The sequence below is a fragment of the Dasypus novemcinctus genome, chromosome 2 (assembly GCF_030445035.2).
Source record: "Dasypus novemcinctus isolate mDasNov1 chromosome 2, mDasNov1.1.hap2, whole genome shotgun sequence".
Classification (NCBI taxonomy): domain Eukaryota; kingdom Metazoa; phylum Chordata; class Mammalia; order Cingulata; family Dasypodidae; genus Dasypus; species Dasypus novemcinctus.
In genome coordinates this window covers 49432251-49451047 of record NC_080674.1, presented here as the reverse complement: position 1 = coordinate 49451047, position 18797 = coordinate 49432251, and the positions used below count along the sequence as shown (strand labels likewise).

Here is an 18797-nt window from a genome sequence, read left to right as displayed (position 1 = left end):
CTTTAAATTTTGTGATTAGACTCCTTTTGCTTATGGTTTTTAGTTCATTGGTTATTTTCTTGGTTCTTTAATCAATACATTAAGGTATACAAAGTAGAGAAATGGCTAGCCATCATTTTTTAATTTTGCTATTGTTTTAGCTTGCCAAAGAGCTGCTGATGCAAAGTACCAGAATTGGGTTGGCTTTTATAGAGGGGATTTATTTTGAATAGAAGCTTACAGTTGTTTTTTTTTTTAAGATTTATTTTTATTTATTTCTCTCCCCTTCCCCCCTCACCCCTGCCCCCGTCCCAGTTGTCTGTTCTCTGTGTCCATTTACTACATGTTATTTTTGTCCGCTTCTGTTGTTGTCAGCGGCATGGGAATCTGTGTTTCTTTTTGTTGTGTCTTGGTGCATCAACTCTCCGTGTCTGTAGTTCCATTCCTGGGCAGGCTGCACCACTTTCTTCCTGGGCAGGCTGCACTTCCTTCCGTGCTGGGCAGCTCTCCCTATGGGGTGCACTCCTTGCACGTGGGACTCCCCTATGGGTGGGGGGGGTGGAGACACCACTGTATGGCAGGGCACTCCTTGCACACGCATCAGCACTGCATGTGGGCCAACTCCACAGGGTCAAGGAGGCCTGGGGTTTGAACTGTGGATCTTCCATGTGGTAGACGGATGACCCGTGGACCTCCCATGTGGTAGACGGATGACCTATCCACTGGGCCAAGTCTGCTTCCCAAAGCTTACAGTTCTGAGGCCGTAAAATGTCCAAAGTAAGGTACCATCAGAGGTGCTTTCTCACCAAGGTCAGTTGTCATGTTTTGAAACAAGATGGCCACCAATTTGTGCTAAGGTTTGAGCTCAGCTGAGGACAACTGTTCATAGGGTTTGTCTCTTTGTAGGCCCCCTGTATCAGTATCAGCAGTTCATCTTTCTTCCCAAGTTCAGTTTTAAGCTAACAGTCATATAGCAGGGGTCATCTCCTTGTGAGCTGCTTTGTGGGACCAGCCTTTTTGGTGCTTCATGCTTAAGCCTCTCTCTTACATGGCAGGATCAAACATGACAGCTTCCTTTTCCTGTGTTTGTCTCTTTCTGGGTATCCCTTCATATCAGATTCAGCAAAAGGGTGGAGACTCAAACTGAGTTCCACTTCACTGATGTAGTCTAATAAGAAGTCCTAATGTTGAGAAAATAAAAGTGTAACCTTACAAAATACCTAATAAGTCACACCTGCCCCCGCTTCAGTAAATCAACCTGTGAAAGCAATGACCTTGTAGAAAGATATCAAGTGAATGACTCCTGCCCCTGCTCTTGTAAATCAGCCTGTGAAAGCATGGCCAGGCAGGGAGATATCAAATGAGTGATGTCCACCCCTGCGCTTCTGTAAATCAGCCCGCAACCTCGCAGCTGCATTCTGCCTCTGTAACCCCCCTGCTTGCAAAATTTCTCCTAACAGTGTGTTAGCCAATGAATAAAAGTTATGCTGATTCCACCTGAAATCCTATATAAACCTATGAAAACTGAAAAACGGGGCTCAGAATTTGGAGATTGACTGTCCTCTGGGCCCACCGATAATAAATCTATTCATCTGCCTTTCGGGAGTGCTGGTTTTGAATTTCCACGGTTCAGAACTCTTGGCTTTGCTGTAACACTAAATTGATCTTATCAAGTAATCTAATCACAGGCCCTGAAGTGAATTTAATGCGATCAAATGGCATCACACCCACAAGAATAGACCTGTTTACAAAGACATTCTTCCTTTTTTGTGATTCATAAAATAATCTCAAGGTAGCCCCAGCTACCTTGTTTTAAAGAAGCTCTACCAAACTGTCCAGAGGGCACTGAATAGAAACAACTGGTAAACTAATGGTCTTCAAAATGTGAAATGTAATTCATTTTATCGTATTCCTTGTGGAGATCCCACAGTTGGTTTTGAGACTCATGAAACAGAATACCAGGCCTCAGGGAGAGGGTAAATAAATATTTTTTCCTATTTGTGAATTTTCTTCCTATATTTTTAGTAAATGAAGTTACATTACAACAATGTCAATGCTTACTGATATTGGTTATATTCTTGGTTTTTTGAAAATTGATCATAAGAATTGATTTTATATTTTTGTCAATAGATTTTCCACATGACATATGATCTTGCCAGCGCAGTGGTGAGAATTTTTAACCTCATCGGCATGATGCTGCTCCTATGCCACTGGGATGGCTGTCTTCAGTTCTTAGTGCCACTACTGCAGGACTTCCCACCAGATTGCTGGGTGTCTCTAAATGAAATGGTTGTAAGTAATTCATATCATTTTTTATAATCTGTGTTTTCAATATGTTGCCAAACACTTATAAATATTTGTTAGAATGATCTGATTTCTTCCCCATAAATGTTTAAAGAAGACTTAATTTGCTTCCATGCATACAAAGTCAGGTATGTTGTTTATTTTTCTACAACTTTTTATTTAAATAAAATAATCCTGAGGATGTATCTGCTACAGCATTTATTTCTAGATATCTTACTCTATATACTGAGACATTTTTATTTCAAAGGTGAACACACAAACACACAACTACATTCTTTTTAAAAATACCTCCTGCTTAGAATCACTCCTTCTTTCATTCAACATTTTCCAGCATTCATATGTACAAGATATACAATTGCAGGCATTGTTATACATACAAAAACATGTATATGGATGAAAATGAGATATGTAAAAAGTGTGATGGTATTTCAGATAGTACTTCTTACTAGGGAAGACAAGGTGTACTTCATGGAAAGGTAGCCTTTTAAGTTTACCCTGTAGGATATATATGTAAATATAAACAAACTATTGAACTAGAAATTCTATTTACATGGTTAAGAATGTTCATATTCATATTTAAGCTTAAGAGCATGTGTTTTGGTTTTACATAGTGCAACATTCACAAAAGAATTTAGACAGTGAATGCTTGTAGTATATTTTATGTGTATGTTCACAAATATGCATTCTTTTTATATAATTTATTTTATTCTTTTATTGCATTTTAATAAAACATTATTTAAAGTTAACTGTGCATTTAAATAGCCTTCCTTTCTGTGTGATATTTTATAGCAGATGGTTTTTATGAATTTTCACAATGTTTAACTTTGGTATAAATAAAAAAATCCTCCTTTCCCAAACCTTTCTATTATTGATTTCTTGCCTAATTATTATAAAAATAACCTGAACATTTAAAAAAATATGACTTTTATTTCTTCCTAAAAGCTGTATCTCTGGCATTTGTATTTGAAGTAAAGAGGGTCTTTCATTACTAAGGTCAAAGAGTATGTTCTTTTGTTCTCCATTTTTCCCTCCTTTCCTTCCTTCTTTCTTCCATTTTGCTATTTCTTCCCTCTCACCTTTCCTCCCTCCCTTCCTTTTTTCCTTCCCTTTTATTATTTCTTCTGTCGGAGTCGCAGATCCAAAGGGTATCGGGAATGAAAGATAAAGAGAGATTGGGATCAGGGGATCTGAGAGCATTGATTTCTCAAGCTCATCACACAAATTTATTAGTCTCAGGGGCCTGCTTATATACCCCAACAGGCCGTGAGAAGCAGGAACTATTCTAGATAACTATTACCATTAGACAGGAATTATTCTAGATAACTATTACCATTAGCTCATTCAAAATAATACAGTGGATTAGATAGAAACCAAAGCTCACAATGTTCTATTATGTTATTGAAACAAATATACTTATGAATCTTGTTGCCCAAGTCGTCCTGTGCTATCAAGTCCTGGTTCCGTCAGGATGTTACATCTCCTTGCACGTGCACCTCTAGGGACAGCATGACCCAGTTGTTAAGGAAGTAACTTGCTATTATGGAAACAACATGCCTTTGTTTCCCACATCCTTCCATTTTACATTGGGACAGGGTATTGACCTGGGTCTCGCCTTTATTTCTTTAATATCTGCTTAAACATCTTGCTTCATAGAGGCCATCCCTAATCATCCTATCTAAATTATCAACCAACTTGTTTGTATTTTATCTTTAAAAACACCTGTTTTAGCCAGGGTTCTCTAGGGAAACAGAACTGACTGGAGATATCTGTAAATAGTACAAAATTTTGTAAAATTGTCTCACAGCCTTGGGGATGCACAAGTCTAAATTCCATAGGGCAGACTGCAACCAGGGACTCCCCTAGATGAATTCCGCAGGTGATGTTGGCTGTCTGAAGTAGAGATGGGATTCTCTCTAGGAATGCTCAAATTACCTCTCTTTTTAAGGTCTTCAACTGATTGGATGAGATGTCACTCATTGCTGACAGGAATCTTCTCAGTTGATTGTAGATGTAATCAGCTATCTATGCAATCAACTCACTGATGATTAGAGCCTATAAAATGCCTTTGTATTACCATTAGTTCAGTCCTTGTTTGACTAAACTGGGCACCTTTACCTGGCCAAGTTGACACATTAGCTTAACCATCAACGTAGACATTAGTTTGTTATTATGTTTTTTGTACTCCCCCCCCCCCCCCCCCCAGAATGTAATAGGTCAAAAAATTTGCCTGGTAGTTTCTGCACTTTAGCTTCAGTGCCTAGAACAGTGTCTGACACAGTGATTTATTGTAACCTAGTCACTCATTATTGAAAGTTTAATTGAGAAATGTTCTATATGGAGATTCTATAACTGAAAAACAAAAACAAAGGAAGGAGTTTGATCAGTTCACCTTTCAAATCTGTGAACTTTCCTTGATTATAGACCTGTAAATTTCACTTATCTTTGAAAGGGTAAGCAAATGATAAAGACAGTAATAAAGATAATTTTGGGGACAGGAAAGAGCAACAGCTCTATAATCTGACTGCTGACTGAGTGTATAGTATAAGAACACTAGCATTATTGCCAAAAAATATGCATGATGAGTCGCCATTACCACTAACCAATTTTTAAATTTTCAAATAATTATTATGTCCAAATTTATCCTAGGTATCTTTCAGAAAAGTAGCAATTGCCTTCATTGAAAGAGCAAAGGAACTCTTTTGATATCATGAAGTGCATATAATTGTATAATTTTAATATAGAGCAATATATTCCTTAGTTTATCTAGTGATTAGCATATTTAATGAAGCAAAATATTTAATGCCTTTTACATTTATCTTCAAATGCATGTGCATGTACTCACTTGTGGGGGTTTAACACAACCATGATTTTATTGCACTATGATGCAATATGATACCTTTCCTGAACTTGTTTCTTGGTCATTTTTACTACAAATTTTCTTGTGAAATTGCTTCCTATTTTCTGTCTCTTTTATTTAACATAATTTCCAGATGCAATGCTAATTTTAAAGGGAAGGAAACAGTCCATGTTCAAATATAAGGACAAGAAATTATTTTGTTTTGTGGATATTAGTGCTCTAAAAGGGGAAACAGACATTTTAAAAAAGGCAGTTTTGTGCTAGTGGGGAATCTATATGGCTTCATTTGATCTTGAAGATATGTTTTATCCTAAAACCATAGAGTTCTAAAAACCCTTCCATCACAACAAAACTATGCAACGTGTAGTTACACATAAAGTGAAAAAGAGGAAGCACAAATTCAATACAAGAAAAAAAATCACCCTAGATTATAGCATGTTTAATATACACAAGTCTCTGTGCTTTTAAATAAGCTATCTTATTTGGTCTTTACATCCAAATAGGATAAGCACTGTTATCAGCCATTATACAGTTCATAAAACTGAAGTTCTCAGAGGTTAATGAATTAACCAATGTTACACAGGTAGTAGAACATAGGGCCAAAATTAGAATGTATCTTTCTCTGATTTAGTAATTTCTGTTCTAATCTACTATATTAGAATGTCTTGTCTAATGAACAATTAATAATGTAATAATAAAAAATAAAATCTACAGTCACAGCACTCCAATTGCAGCAGAAATTCACTCTAAAATCAGCATTTTAACTCTGACACTAAAAATTGGTAAGAGTGATGTGTGATATAGGTTAGAGTGACAAAATCAAATTGGGAAGACAAAAACTGAGACTGCAGACCAAGATGAATGAAGAATACGATACTAGTCATTCCTGGGTGGCAGTTATACTAAGACATTTGGCTATTAAAGTAAATATTTAGTATACCTTCCTGCTTTTCCATATCTTTCATCCTTTAATTATTTATATCTTGAAATATCATTAAATACTATATATTTAAATGATTTTTCCTGTAAAAATAGCTGCATTTATATCTATTATCCAACTAGCTAGTTATCCATATGTCTTGTGATGAAAAGTCCAGTCAACAGTATAACTAAACTATATAATTAATTGTATTGTTAGTAATTTGTTCAGTACACTTATTATTAACTTTTTCTAATCTGTATTTCATTCCATAGAAGTCAATTGAATTCTTCTCAATTAATTATATTTCAATCTTTATAAAATCCTCATTATAAATCATTCTTTCAATGTAATTTTTTAAAAAGTCTGTCACTCTTGGTACCCTACTTGAATTGACTAGGACAGTGATACTGACTTGCAAATTGCAACTTGAACAGGGATTAATCTTGCTCTACATTTGTAATATTTACTTTTGTTGTATTCAAAAAGTAAATGTCTGAAGTATAGAATTCCATGTGAAAGAAATTGAATTAGGCAGAAAATTAATGCCTAATAAAATTTTTAAAATCCTACCATTCCCAGGACATTTTGTGGCCTTAGGCACATCACACTAAAAGTGCCTTATTTTATTTTAAAATGGATTGGTGGTAATGGTATTTGGTTTAAATGATAAATATCATAAAACATTAATGATAAGAATATAAGAAAATAAAGAACAATAATGCAGTTGAAACTTGCATGTTAATTTGGACTTAATCTAAAATAGCTCAGGTAACTTAGTTAATGACTTTACAGAATTGATAACTGTTTTCAGATAAACAGAAAGTTCCTAGAAAAATGTTTCTATAACTATAGTTTGCAGGTGTACTCTCAGGGAGTATACAATTATTCTATCAGTAGTCTTATAAATGCATGTTTCCATCTTGGTGATAGTTTGCAAGGTTCCAGAATAAGCATATTCTGAATCTGTGATTCTCTAAATAATGTACATTTATAGTCTAGATTTGCTTTTGTAATTGAAGTGTGCTTCACTATGACCTACTACTTCAAATAATTTTAGTTTTGGGGCTTAACAAGTAAATGATATACTTATGCAAAATGAACACTAAATGACAACATGTTAAGTGTTATACAAAATGTTCCAAATGAACATAAAGGCTAGAAAACTGAGCTTGCTTAGCACACTTGTGTAGTAATGTGTAAAACTTACAAAAACTTACAAAACAAGTGCCATTATAGACAGTACTATATTTATAGCATATGTAAACACCTGGAATCAGCAAAGGTCATCATCTAGCATAATAAATTCAAGTTGTTCAGGTATTTTTATTGATTTGTTATGTTGTTATTATTTGAGTTGTAAATTTATTTTTGTTTTAAGTTTACAAGAATGATAAGAGTCTTTTATCTAGTTTTATATTTGTATAGATTTTAGTAAAATTATAATCAAAATAATTTGTCAACTCAATGGTCTTTCATTCTATTTTATTTTGCTTCAATATCAAGGAATATATATATATATTATTCTGTCTTGAGAGATGCCATTCTGGAAAAGAAGCAATGTGCCTTATATGTATCTGCCTTCCCACAGATCTTACACCAACTTTGTATAGGTTGCTAACTAAAAAAATAAATATTAAATTTTTATAACCCAATTGGTAACTATAAATGGTATGATAAGATATATAAATATATTTATATATTTATGAAGGTGTTATTCCATTACAAGTTTAAATGCTCTTTCTTAGGTAGTTTCGCTTTAGTAATTTATACATAAAATTATTTCTTTAAAGATAATAATCAGACCAAATCATGGGCAATTTAATATACCCTAAATTAATGAAGTCCAAATTAATGAGCTTCTAATGCTCTTCATTTGTATAGAAACAAGGCTGAGCAGGTGTAGCTCAGTGGTTTGAATGCCTGCTTCACATGGTAGGTATGAGGGCCTGAGTTCAATCTCTGGTCCCTCCTTAAAAAAAAGAGAGAGAAAGAAGGCAACAATGTATGTCAGAAAAAATTAAAGAAGAACCACACTGAATAAAAATATCAGAGAATAAAATAATATCAAATATCCATGGGAATCTAATATTGAGCAAATAAGAATTACAATAGAAAAATGGAAGTTATTTCCAGATTTTATTTTCATTTAAGACAATGTGGCAGGACACTTACTGATAACAGAATAGTGATTCACTTTCCATATTTGTCATGTTAACATGACTGGATTATATACTTGACTGTGGAAGAAAGGGAAAATTTTAGGTTGTTTCTTTCACTAAAATAAATTTTTTTAAAGTATTGAATTTTATAACTGAAACAGTGACCCCTATTGTAACCTAAGAATTATAGTTAATAGTGTCTTATAATAATATTATTTATTTAATTGTAACAAAGATACTATACTAATGCAGATTGTTCTTAGGAGGGAAAACTGTGTTTGAGGGGGTATAATATGAGAAACTTGTGATTTCTGCATGGTTTTTTTTTTACTATAAACCTATAGCCTGTCTAATTAAAAAAATATTTTAAACCATTATGAAGCTAACTGAAATTATGATATGGTATGGAAAAATCCCATTTCAAGTGGTACCCATAATTCTCTCCCCACTGTTTCTAAACTGGAACTAAAGCATTAATGTTCTTTTTAATGATGAGATGACATTCTGTCTAGCAATTTTGTAATTCTGTCCTCAATTAGGTTATCAGTTCTTAAGGGAATAAAAGTTTGCTATGTCTGTACTCAGTAGTTATCAGGCAAATCAAACTAAAGTGTTTATTAATACTGCTCCATTCACACAATGCATTAAGTTACAAATTAAATGACAAAGCAATACAAACCTTTATAAAGGGTCATTTTCATAAAATATTCATATAAATACTGCATCCAGATCTATTCCATGCTTCTATGTTTCATTGTTTAAAATCTGTATGCACTTGAATCTCTTTTTCAAACTTTTCAAAGGAGTTATTTACAAAAATAAATAGATAAATAATAACATTGATAAATGAAATGAACTGCTGCCATCAAATAATATCTTCCATACATGTTATACCTCTTATTTATATACTTATATACTTACACTTCTTATTTATTTTACTCATTGGTAATCTTTTATTCCTGAAATTATGCTTTCAAAGATAATTTAAATCCATTCATAAATTCATTCTTATTTAAGATAAATTAAGGACATTGTGCCACATAAATAAACAACTGTTTTTCCGTAAAGACTTTACTCAAATAAGTCATTTGATTATTTAACAGTTTTTCGGTATTAAGGAAGCATTAAAACACATCTGCATACTGTAAAAATCTACCAAGAATATTAGCAGAGAGAAAGAGAATATATGCTAAAGAGAATAAAAGGAGATTTCATTATTTTACACTTAATCTTCTCAATGATGAAAACAGGAAACAGAGGCTCATTGTGCTACTATGTGTTTCTCTTTGTAGTACATTGCTTACTTTGTAGCTGACTTTAGTTCATAAACTGATGTCACTCACTATGACAGATCACCATGATGAATTCCTTGATTGTGAATCTTCGAAGGATGTGGCTCTCTTTCCAACAAACTATTAACACCTGGTCTTATGAATATGTATTGTATTTTGTTTTATTACTGCTGATATGAGAATCTTTAAAATTTTGACAAAAATATCCCTCTCAAATAAAGTCATCCGTTGCTCATTTCTATGTAGAACACTTTCTTAGTTTCCTGGCTGCTAAGACAAATACCACACAAGGGTTGGCTTAACACCAGAAATAATTGCTTCACAGTTTCAGAGGAATGAATTAGCTTTACGGACATGATATTCTGGGGTCGATTCAGCATCAAACCATCACACTAAGGTATCATTTGGCCCTTTAAATCATTACATTTCCCCAATAATTATGTATCTTTCATACATGAAATTCTATGTTATCTCCACTCTGGTATATATATGGAATTGTATTAGAGAGATACCTTTGAGCATGGTGATTAGTATTAAGGAAAATACATGCAGGCTTTGTTTTTATCCTTTCCTGACTCCTTTCCTTATCATTTCTTCTTAGTGAGGTTCCAGTGACAATTTCATGAACTATTGGTAATTAAAAACATAAGGAATCAGCTTATTAAGTGGAAATAGTGCTTTATTAAAAACGTTATTATTGAATGAGAATACACTCACATTGTCTGTTGAAATATCTCTTCCAGGACTGGAGAAAAAACAAAGCAAAGATGTTCATGGTGCCTAAGGAGTATTCAGAACATTACAGATTTATTTCACATAATTGCTGTCATGTTAGGTATTTTGTAGCTGTGCATAATATAGTTTCACTGAGATTACTCTGAAGGGATAGAGGAAACATATTAAACACCCAACTGTAGACCAAACTGAAGTGAGTACCTCTTTCCAATTGGTCCTTTGCTTTAACATTTTTTAGGAACCCTGTTAACGTACCTCATCTTAATCTTTGCAACCTCTAATGTATACGTTATTAATCACTAATAAAGAAACTGGAGCTCTGAGTGGTTAATATCATCCACTGTAAAGGATAGAGCTGAGCTTTGACTTGGACACGTATAACCCCAAGATGCCAAAGATCTTAGTGGCGTAGTTGTATGTAAGAGCTGGGACTTTATTGATATATGCCTTGTTTTAATTCTTCTTTCTGTTTTAACCATTGACTGGCACATTTTTCAGGTGATTAGAACTTGACATGTAAGCCTGTTAATTTTTCATGTGGTGTGATAGGTCGAACCCAACATTGTACTAAGATTGATGTGTGTGGCCAATAAAATATGGCAGAAGTGATGGTATTTCACTTCTGAGATGAGGTCGACTTCCATCTTTGGTTTCCTCTCTCTTTGATCACTTGCTCTGGGGAAATACAGCTACCATGTGTGAACTTCCCTATGGAGAGGCACTGAAGGCTCTTGCTGTCAACTACATGACTGAGCTGAAGGTGAATCTCCCTGCCCTTTAGATATTGCATCCCTAGTTTATTTCTGGATTGGCCCTCTGGGGAGAGAGTAATCCAGCTAAGGCACTCACAGATTCCTGACTCTCAGAAGCTGAATGATAATAACGCTTTGTTTTTCTAACATGTTAAATTTTAGGGTAATTTGTTACAGAACAAAAGATAACTGATGCATCTGGCCTTATCTTTTTGACTTCTTGTCACCATAGCCCAAGAAGACTCCAAGCCATTTTTCTCCTTCACTGAGAGTACACTTGATATGCTCTCATACTCTTTATACAGATTTGCTTCACTTAGGTACTCTCAAGATTTAAAGTTGTTTCCAGGCTTAAAAGTATAATAAGCCAAATTTATCATATATATATATACCACGAATGCATATGGAGGAGATTTAAGAAAATATATTACTGAAAGTAAAATATCTTTTCTCAAATAGTACAATTTTAGAATTTATGACTATTTCACAGAGACCAAAATATATTTTGCCTTTTCATTATATATTTGAAAATATTATTAAGCAAATTAAAAACACATTTAAGCTTGTAAGGAAGAAATTTATACCTAATAAGTTAAAACGTTTTCAAAAAAATTTGTGTTTCAGAATTTCATTGATAGGAAATTTACCTTTCTTCCTGTTGATGACCCTAATACAATGGAACTTTCTTATGTGACTTGAGAAAATCTCATTAATTTATTTATTAATATTTTCATATGTATTTGTTGTAGAGAGAGAGAAGTCAGGTGTATGCAGTATTGAAGGCCAGGATGGGAGAAGCTGAGAAGAAATATTTATTATGACCAGCCAGACTCAGCAAACTCCTATCCTAATAAAAACTGAGCCCCAAATAGGATTTTTGGGTTCCTTTTATACAAAGGATGTAGGAGTGGGGAGTCAAATGGTGCTTATATGCAAAAGGACTTTTTGTTAGTTTCTTAGAGTTTCGAGTGTTTTATCGGAGTATTAGATAGGTTTTGAATTAACACATAACTCTCCAGGTAATCTTAAATTAACACATATCCTCCACACTCTAAGCTTGAATTAATACATACCCTTCACATTCCAGGAAGTTTGAATTAACACATTTAACTTACACATACAACCAAGTTATTTATGAAGAAACACACAGCCCCCCACCCCCCTACAGCCCATATCATATTAAATAATTAACCTAATGTGTATAATTAAGCATTCCTTTTCTGGTGTAATTCCAATTGATACTTAAACTTGCAGCAAACAGCTTTTCTTTTAAAAAGTAAGCTGACCTCTAATTAGGTTTATTCCCATCTGATGAGTCTACAGCAGGTAAATTTTAACATTAAGCCAGCAGTATTACGTAGAGCAGGAATTATTAGATTGAGTATTAGGAGAACTGAGTTCTAATCCAAGTTCTACCTGACCTCACTGTTTAGTCTTTTAAATATTCAGTGACCTTTCTTTACTTAGCTGTAAAAGAGGGTAGTTAGATTATTAGTAGTTAACATTAGAATTATTTATTTTTTAAAAATTGGAAGATCCATATGTAGAATAAATAAATATGTGAATAAAAGCCTAGCTGATCTGGTTGAAGTGGGAGTGGGTGCTGGAATTCTGGCTTCCATCCTTCCGAGACCTTCAGAAGTCTTATAAATATTGCTAGGAGCACAGTTTAACAAACTAATGGATTAGATACTCAGTAAAGTGCTTTATTATTTAAATATTTCAAAATTATTCTGGAGAAACAAGTCAAATAAAATGTATTATTTAACTTGCCATGGCAAATAGACATTGAAAAATATTGATTTTCTTTTGGACATCTTCCCAAATTATCGATCACTCTTTTTACTAGCTCATGAATGAATTTTCATTATTTCATTATTACTATATACAAATTGGTGACCTCTCTACAGAGGCCTATATAAAATTTTAGTGGACTTAACCAGAAACAGATTTACCTCCTCTGGTATGAAGTTGTAATGAGTAACACAGGTGTGGTGAAATGCAGAACCTCCTGTCTGCCTGAAGCAACAAATCTTTCAGCAAAGGAGAACATCAGGAGCATCTCATATAGTCTGTTGACTTTAGGTAATGAATTCATCATTAACTGTTGAGTGCTGGTAATTAAATCCAAATGGACAAACCCTAAAATTCTTGAGTAATCTACTGCCAACATGAAATAAAATCTGTAGGTCTGTGGCATAAGGAGCCTTCCTCATTGACATTTGTAGAAGCCACATAGCATATTGCACACAAGAGCTGTCTATATAACCTTATAGTCATGTACTTTATGTATGCATGCTAAATAATTATAAGTATGGAGAAAACTCATGCCTTAAACCTTAATTTACAAGCATGTGTGGATTAATTCATAAAGTCCAGATCAAATGCTCAAATGCTGGAGTTTTTTGTGCAATTGAACTTTCTAGTTAGCAAGAAACTCTATTTTCATTTCTAAAAAAAAGCTTCTGAAATGCATCCTCTCTTGAGCGCAGGTTGATATTTCATTTGTTGCTGATTTTTTCCCCCTGAAATGTTCTATTGAAGAAAAAAATTTATAGCTTTCTTATAATTATTAATATTGTGTTATATCAGTGAGTTCATTTCTAATATCAGGTTTTTGTGTATTCATATAAATTAACTTTTCTCTAAAGACTGTAGAAGAAAATACCGTTTAAAATCTGATCAGTGTATTCCAAGTAATCAAGTTCTCATGTACTTTTTCTTCTCTTAATGTGTTTGTACCCACACTCCCACCCCTGCCCCTCTGCTAAAATGTTAGGAATACCTAGTTTATTCTGTTTTTACAGACCCTTGTAATTTTTCATTAAATTTGGCCCTTGTCATTAATAGGATCTAATGGTCTGCATTTATGGTACAATGGAATTATGTACTCCAGAAAAAAAATTCTTAATCTGGCTTCCATTCCTGTGGTTGTGAACCATTGTAAACAGGATCTTTGGAAAATGTTACTTTTCCTTAAGTCATGGCCAGCTGAGTGTGGGTGAGTCTTAATTCTCTTACTGGAGATATTATAAAGGAAAAGCCATGGGGAGGAGCTGGAAGTCAACTGGAACCTAGAAGACAGAGAGAGAACATGGGCACATGACAGTAAAGACAAGGAGCTCAAGGAAGTCCAGCCCAACAGAAGGTACCTACTTCTAGCTTCTGATTCTGAGAGCCAATAATTCTGTTGTTTAAGATATCCAATTGTGTGGTATTTGACAAAGCAGTCTGGAAACTAAGACAGAGCATTTTCCAGAATATAAAGTGTGGTATTAAATTATTTATGGATTTTTAAGTTGTTTTCTTGAATCCTATTTACCTAAAAGCAAGTTCATTCTCTTTTATCTTTCATGTTGCTTTAAATTTATTTTTTACATTTATATTACATATTGCTAAAAAATTAACTAGATATTGGGGTGACTAACTTTTCAGAGGAAGATAAAGAAAAAAAAATTACCAAAACTAATATCAAATTAATTTTTAAGGAACTTTTGATGCTGAAATATATATTTTATTGCTAATTCTGTACTAGATATATCAGCAGAATAAAATAACTTGAACATATTTAAGTTTTGTTCATTGACTTCATGTCAGTAAATTGGAGAACTATTTGATTTTTCTTCACTAGTAAGCGTTAATTTTTAATACATAATTTAATGATTGTATTATATGCTTTTAGAACTTGTCAAGTGAATTACACTTAATAGCTAGATATTTTCTTACATCTTACCAAAAATATGATTAATGATATTCTTGCACTAATATACTGAATGTTTTTAAAAACATTAACTTCAAGCTTTCACATTATTCTTAACATAAAGACAAAGCATCAAGTGCCATTTTTAAGGAAACAAAGATGATTTAGAATTACATTACTCTTTGTCACCTTTTGGCTATTTTTATTGAAAAAGGCTGTAATTTTTTTAGAACATATGTTTGATACATTGTATAATAGAACTTCATTTTAATTATACTCTATTTTCATTTTCCAAGTATCAAAAACCCAATAATGACCTATCCCCCATCCCTACCTTGGGTTATTGTAAGATTTATTAACATTGCCTATAAAATACTTAATATATTTGACACAGAATAAACACTCAAAGGTATTAGTCATTAGTGATATAATCTTCTATGTACCAATATATGGTAAAATTAACTATTTTCACATTACCTATATTTTTCATCATTGTTCAGACTTTGGTCAAATAGCCTCCCAGCCTACAACTTTGGATACTGATGAATAATCCTGTTTAATTTATTCTCAAGAAAATGCCAAGCTCCCATGCTGGTGTCTACCTTAATTTAATACTTTCTATCTTGTTGGATTCTTCAAGTCCACTTTCCCTTTAGATTCCTATTACTAGCTGTTGTCTACTGTACAAAGAATTATAGTTTTTATTTCACTTCAAAGGCCCTCCGTGGACAGTTCTGTCCATCATGATGTGAACCTTCTAGATTGAAATAGTGCTGGGATAGATATTTCTCCTGGGATGTTACTAATAATTAGGAACCCATAATCTTATACAATTTTATAAACATTAAAAAACTGTTGCTCTCTCCATGGAGGTATTGCCTTGTGACACCAGGGTCAATATTAATTCTATAAATCTCCCCTATGCAACTTAAAACTAATTTATTCTTGTTCTTTCCAGATGAGACATGCAGATCCCTGACACCTCTGCAGAATACTCCTTGTAGAGAGTGAGGAATTTATACTAGTGATATGTGCTTCATGTTTCTGACACAGTGATACCATTCCAATTTTCTTAATCTAATGCACTGTGCATACGTTAATCTGCCCTTTCAGATCATATTGGTTAGATTTGGGGGTAAACCGTTTTTGCAGTTTTTACTGTATGACATTCTGTCTATTTGAATTCAAGCATTCAACAAACATTGATTGAGTTCCTTCTATAAATCAGACACTTACCTAACCGTGAAGACACAACTATGAAAACAAAGACATGTTTTACATTCTAGCTACACTTCACAAAAGGAAACTGTCTTGTTTGGAAAAGTTTGTTTACTAAGCATTTTAACCTTCAGCAAAGCATATGTAAGTTGCACACTTTGCCACAATAGCCACAGAAGAGGAAAAAGGAAGAGTAAGAAGCACAAGTGGCTGTGATTTAGTTCCTACAAACAAAACAGTGACTAATGCACGAGCCCGCGACTTGTTAAGAGCAAGTCAGTTCATTGATACTCTTAAGTAATGTATTATAATTGGTGATGTTATTGTTCATGCTTTTATACATTAAGATTTGCTCCATGAGAGAGAATATGATGAATACTGGAGGTTTGTTTTTCTATACTCATTTAATTATCTAGGAACTTATAAGAAACAAAATATATTGGGAGATTTTTGTGTTTGTTTTTTGTTTATTCCTAGAGGTAAATATATTTTTTAGACTTCTAATACTGCCATTCTTATAAGACCATCACCTTACCCTTTTTCCTTAAAGCGTTAATGTCTTTACAAGCCCATTTTCTACTACTACTTTTTGCAGTCTAAGCCCAATGTCCCTCCCCTCCCCATCTAGGAAACTAAACTACTTTCCTAGGTTCCTTGAAGCTCTCAGCTACAGACTCATTGTCACTGGGCTCACTACTATTCCTGTTAGTTTTCTTGTAGATTACAAAATGCAAAGAGGTGACTTTTTAGGCACCTAGAACTACTCTCATCCAATGTTCTTACCCTCCCCCCAACCTTGGTCACTCACCTCCATGGTCTTCACTCAGACATTTTCATTGCCAATTCTACACAACCTCAATTACCCCACTCTCTGACCACCATCTTCTAGCTTTCCAGCTCACTCTCTCTAGTTTCCCAAATTTTATAGTCTACGTAAAGAATGCATTGTATTACAACCCTCTGGGACCTTCAATTAATTGAGTGTAACTTCTTTTCTTTATCTCTCACCCACCTCATGTCCTCATTCTCCCCCTGTAAAGGAGATAAACTTTCTCTCCTCAGCCATCAACCCTAGCTGAGGTTACAGTTGAAAGCCAGTACCAACTTTTCAGCCATATAAGTGAGCCATCTTGAAAGTCAGTTATCTAGTTCCAATTGAGATACCCCATCTGAAGCTGCACAGAGGACAGATGAGCCATCCTGCTGAGTTATACCCAAATTTCAGATTCCTGAGCAAAGTAAATGACTGTTGCTATTTTAAGACATTTGGTTTTGGAATGGCTTGTTATGCAACAATACATAACTACAATTGGTAGCAATATTGGCAAAATCTTGAGATTGTAATTGTCATCATTTCTTATAAACTTGGTGATCATTGGGGTGCTCGTAAACTTCTCTGAGTTTTAGCTCCATCAACTCTAAATAAAGGTAATTATAATTCCTACCTGCTAAGGACTTTTTGAGGTTTAAGTAAGATAATGCATTCAAAATTCTTAGAGAAGTTACCTAGCTCATAGTAATTGCTCCTTAGTTTCAGGTAGTATTATTTTTTGTATACAAAGTATCCCCTGCATATAGAATTTTCCATTTCCATTTCACTCTTAATCCTCTATTCGTCTTGGTCCTCCCTTTCTAGATTTTATGTATGTATATGTACATATATGTGTGTGACATTACATTATAAATGATTTTATACATTTATATGGCATTAATATTTTATTTATCTTTTTTTGTTGGTTTTTCCTCTTTTGTTTCTAATCAGTCTTTTCTCCCTCCTTTTGGACTGTTTCACTCATTCACGTCTTTCTGTCTTGTTTTGTGTCTCCTCCAGAAAAAAATTGATTTTCAAATGTTGCAGGACAGTAATAATGTATGAATTAAATAATGAATGAAAGATATTAACTACAAATCACAGAAAATGTTTAAAAATGCACATTGGTTTTTTGCTAATAAGTCTAAATTAATAACTAAACTATCTATACAAATCAACTATTAACAACTTGAACAGAAAGTTTACTAATCTAATTCATTTTTACAATTGTATAGAGAGTTCATGATAAATAGACATATATTTAAATGAATGTTTTTACTTTGCTTCAAGTTTGCACTAAAATGATAAACAAAAGCAGATAACCTAGAGAGGAAAGGAAGAGAAGGACCTAGATAATTCTAAAAATGGATAATCAAGATTAAAATAAAAAAATTCAAAACTCATTAGCAGTAACAGAAAAACTGAGCATATAGAAGAAAATTTGAATTTGGCTAAAATACATCTCATAAAATAATATTTAATAGGGTTATTTAATTTTTGCACTTGAATATGTAGAATAGTTTTTCTTAAAACATATCTAAAAGTTAGTTTCTATAATGTGCCAGGGGAGTTGCATTCATTATCTCATATAACCCTTGTAGTGGTTCTTCAAATTTTATCCATGTTTCATAGAGCAGCATAGAGACTCACAGAGGTTAAGTGACCTAACCAAAGCAAAGCAACTAGTCAGAAGCTGAGCAAAAATTTTACTTATGAACTATCTTGTCCCAAAGCTGCTTTCTTTCCACCATACTACATATTTTACTGGCCAGGAACATAATCCAGATAATGCCCTGAAATTTCAAAATTGGAAAATAATCAAAAACTATCTCCATACATTCTTAGCAAAGGAGGATTTCTCCCAGAGCATGGATTAGTTGAGTGAGACAGGAAATAGTCCCTTGTATTTTATGAAACATCATCACATATTGTACCATGATTTCAATCAGACAGTTTGACCAATATTTACTAATCAATTTTTAAGGATAAATATTTAATTTGAAATATGGGTTTTCCTAGTTTATATTTAAAACTTTATGATGACCTCTATTTTTACAAGCATTTTACA

The 18797-nt window shown here is 33.4% G+C and overlaps 1 protein-coding gene across 3 annotated transcripts in view; it reads left to right on the top strand.

The window, feature by feature from the left end:
* Window positions 1–18797, top strand: part of HCN1 (hyperpolarization activated cyclic nucleotide gated potassium channel 1) — a 479788-nt gene that overhangs the window by 267402 nt on the left and 193589 nt on the right. For all 3 annotated transcript variants that reach the window (XM_071208085.1, XM_058308804.1, XM_071208086.1), the window contains one exon: window positions 2110–2271. In XM_071208085.1, the coding sequence (XP_071064186.1) occupies window positions 2110–2271 (162 nt within the window). The remainder of the gene's footprint in view (window positions 1–2109; window positions 2272–18797) is intronic.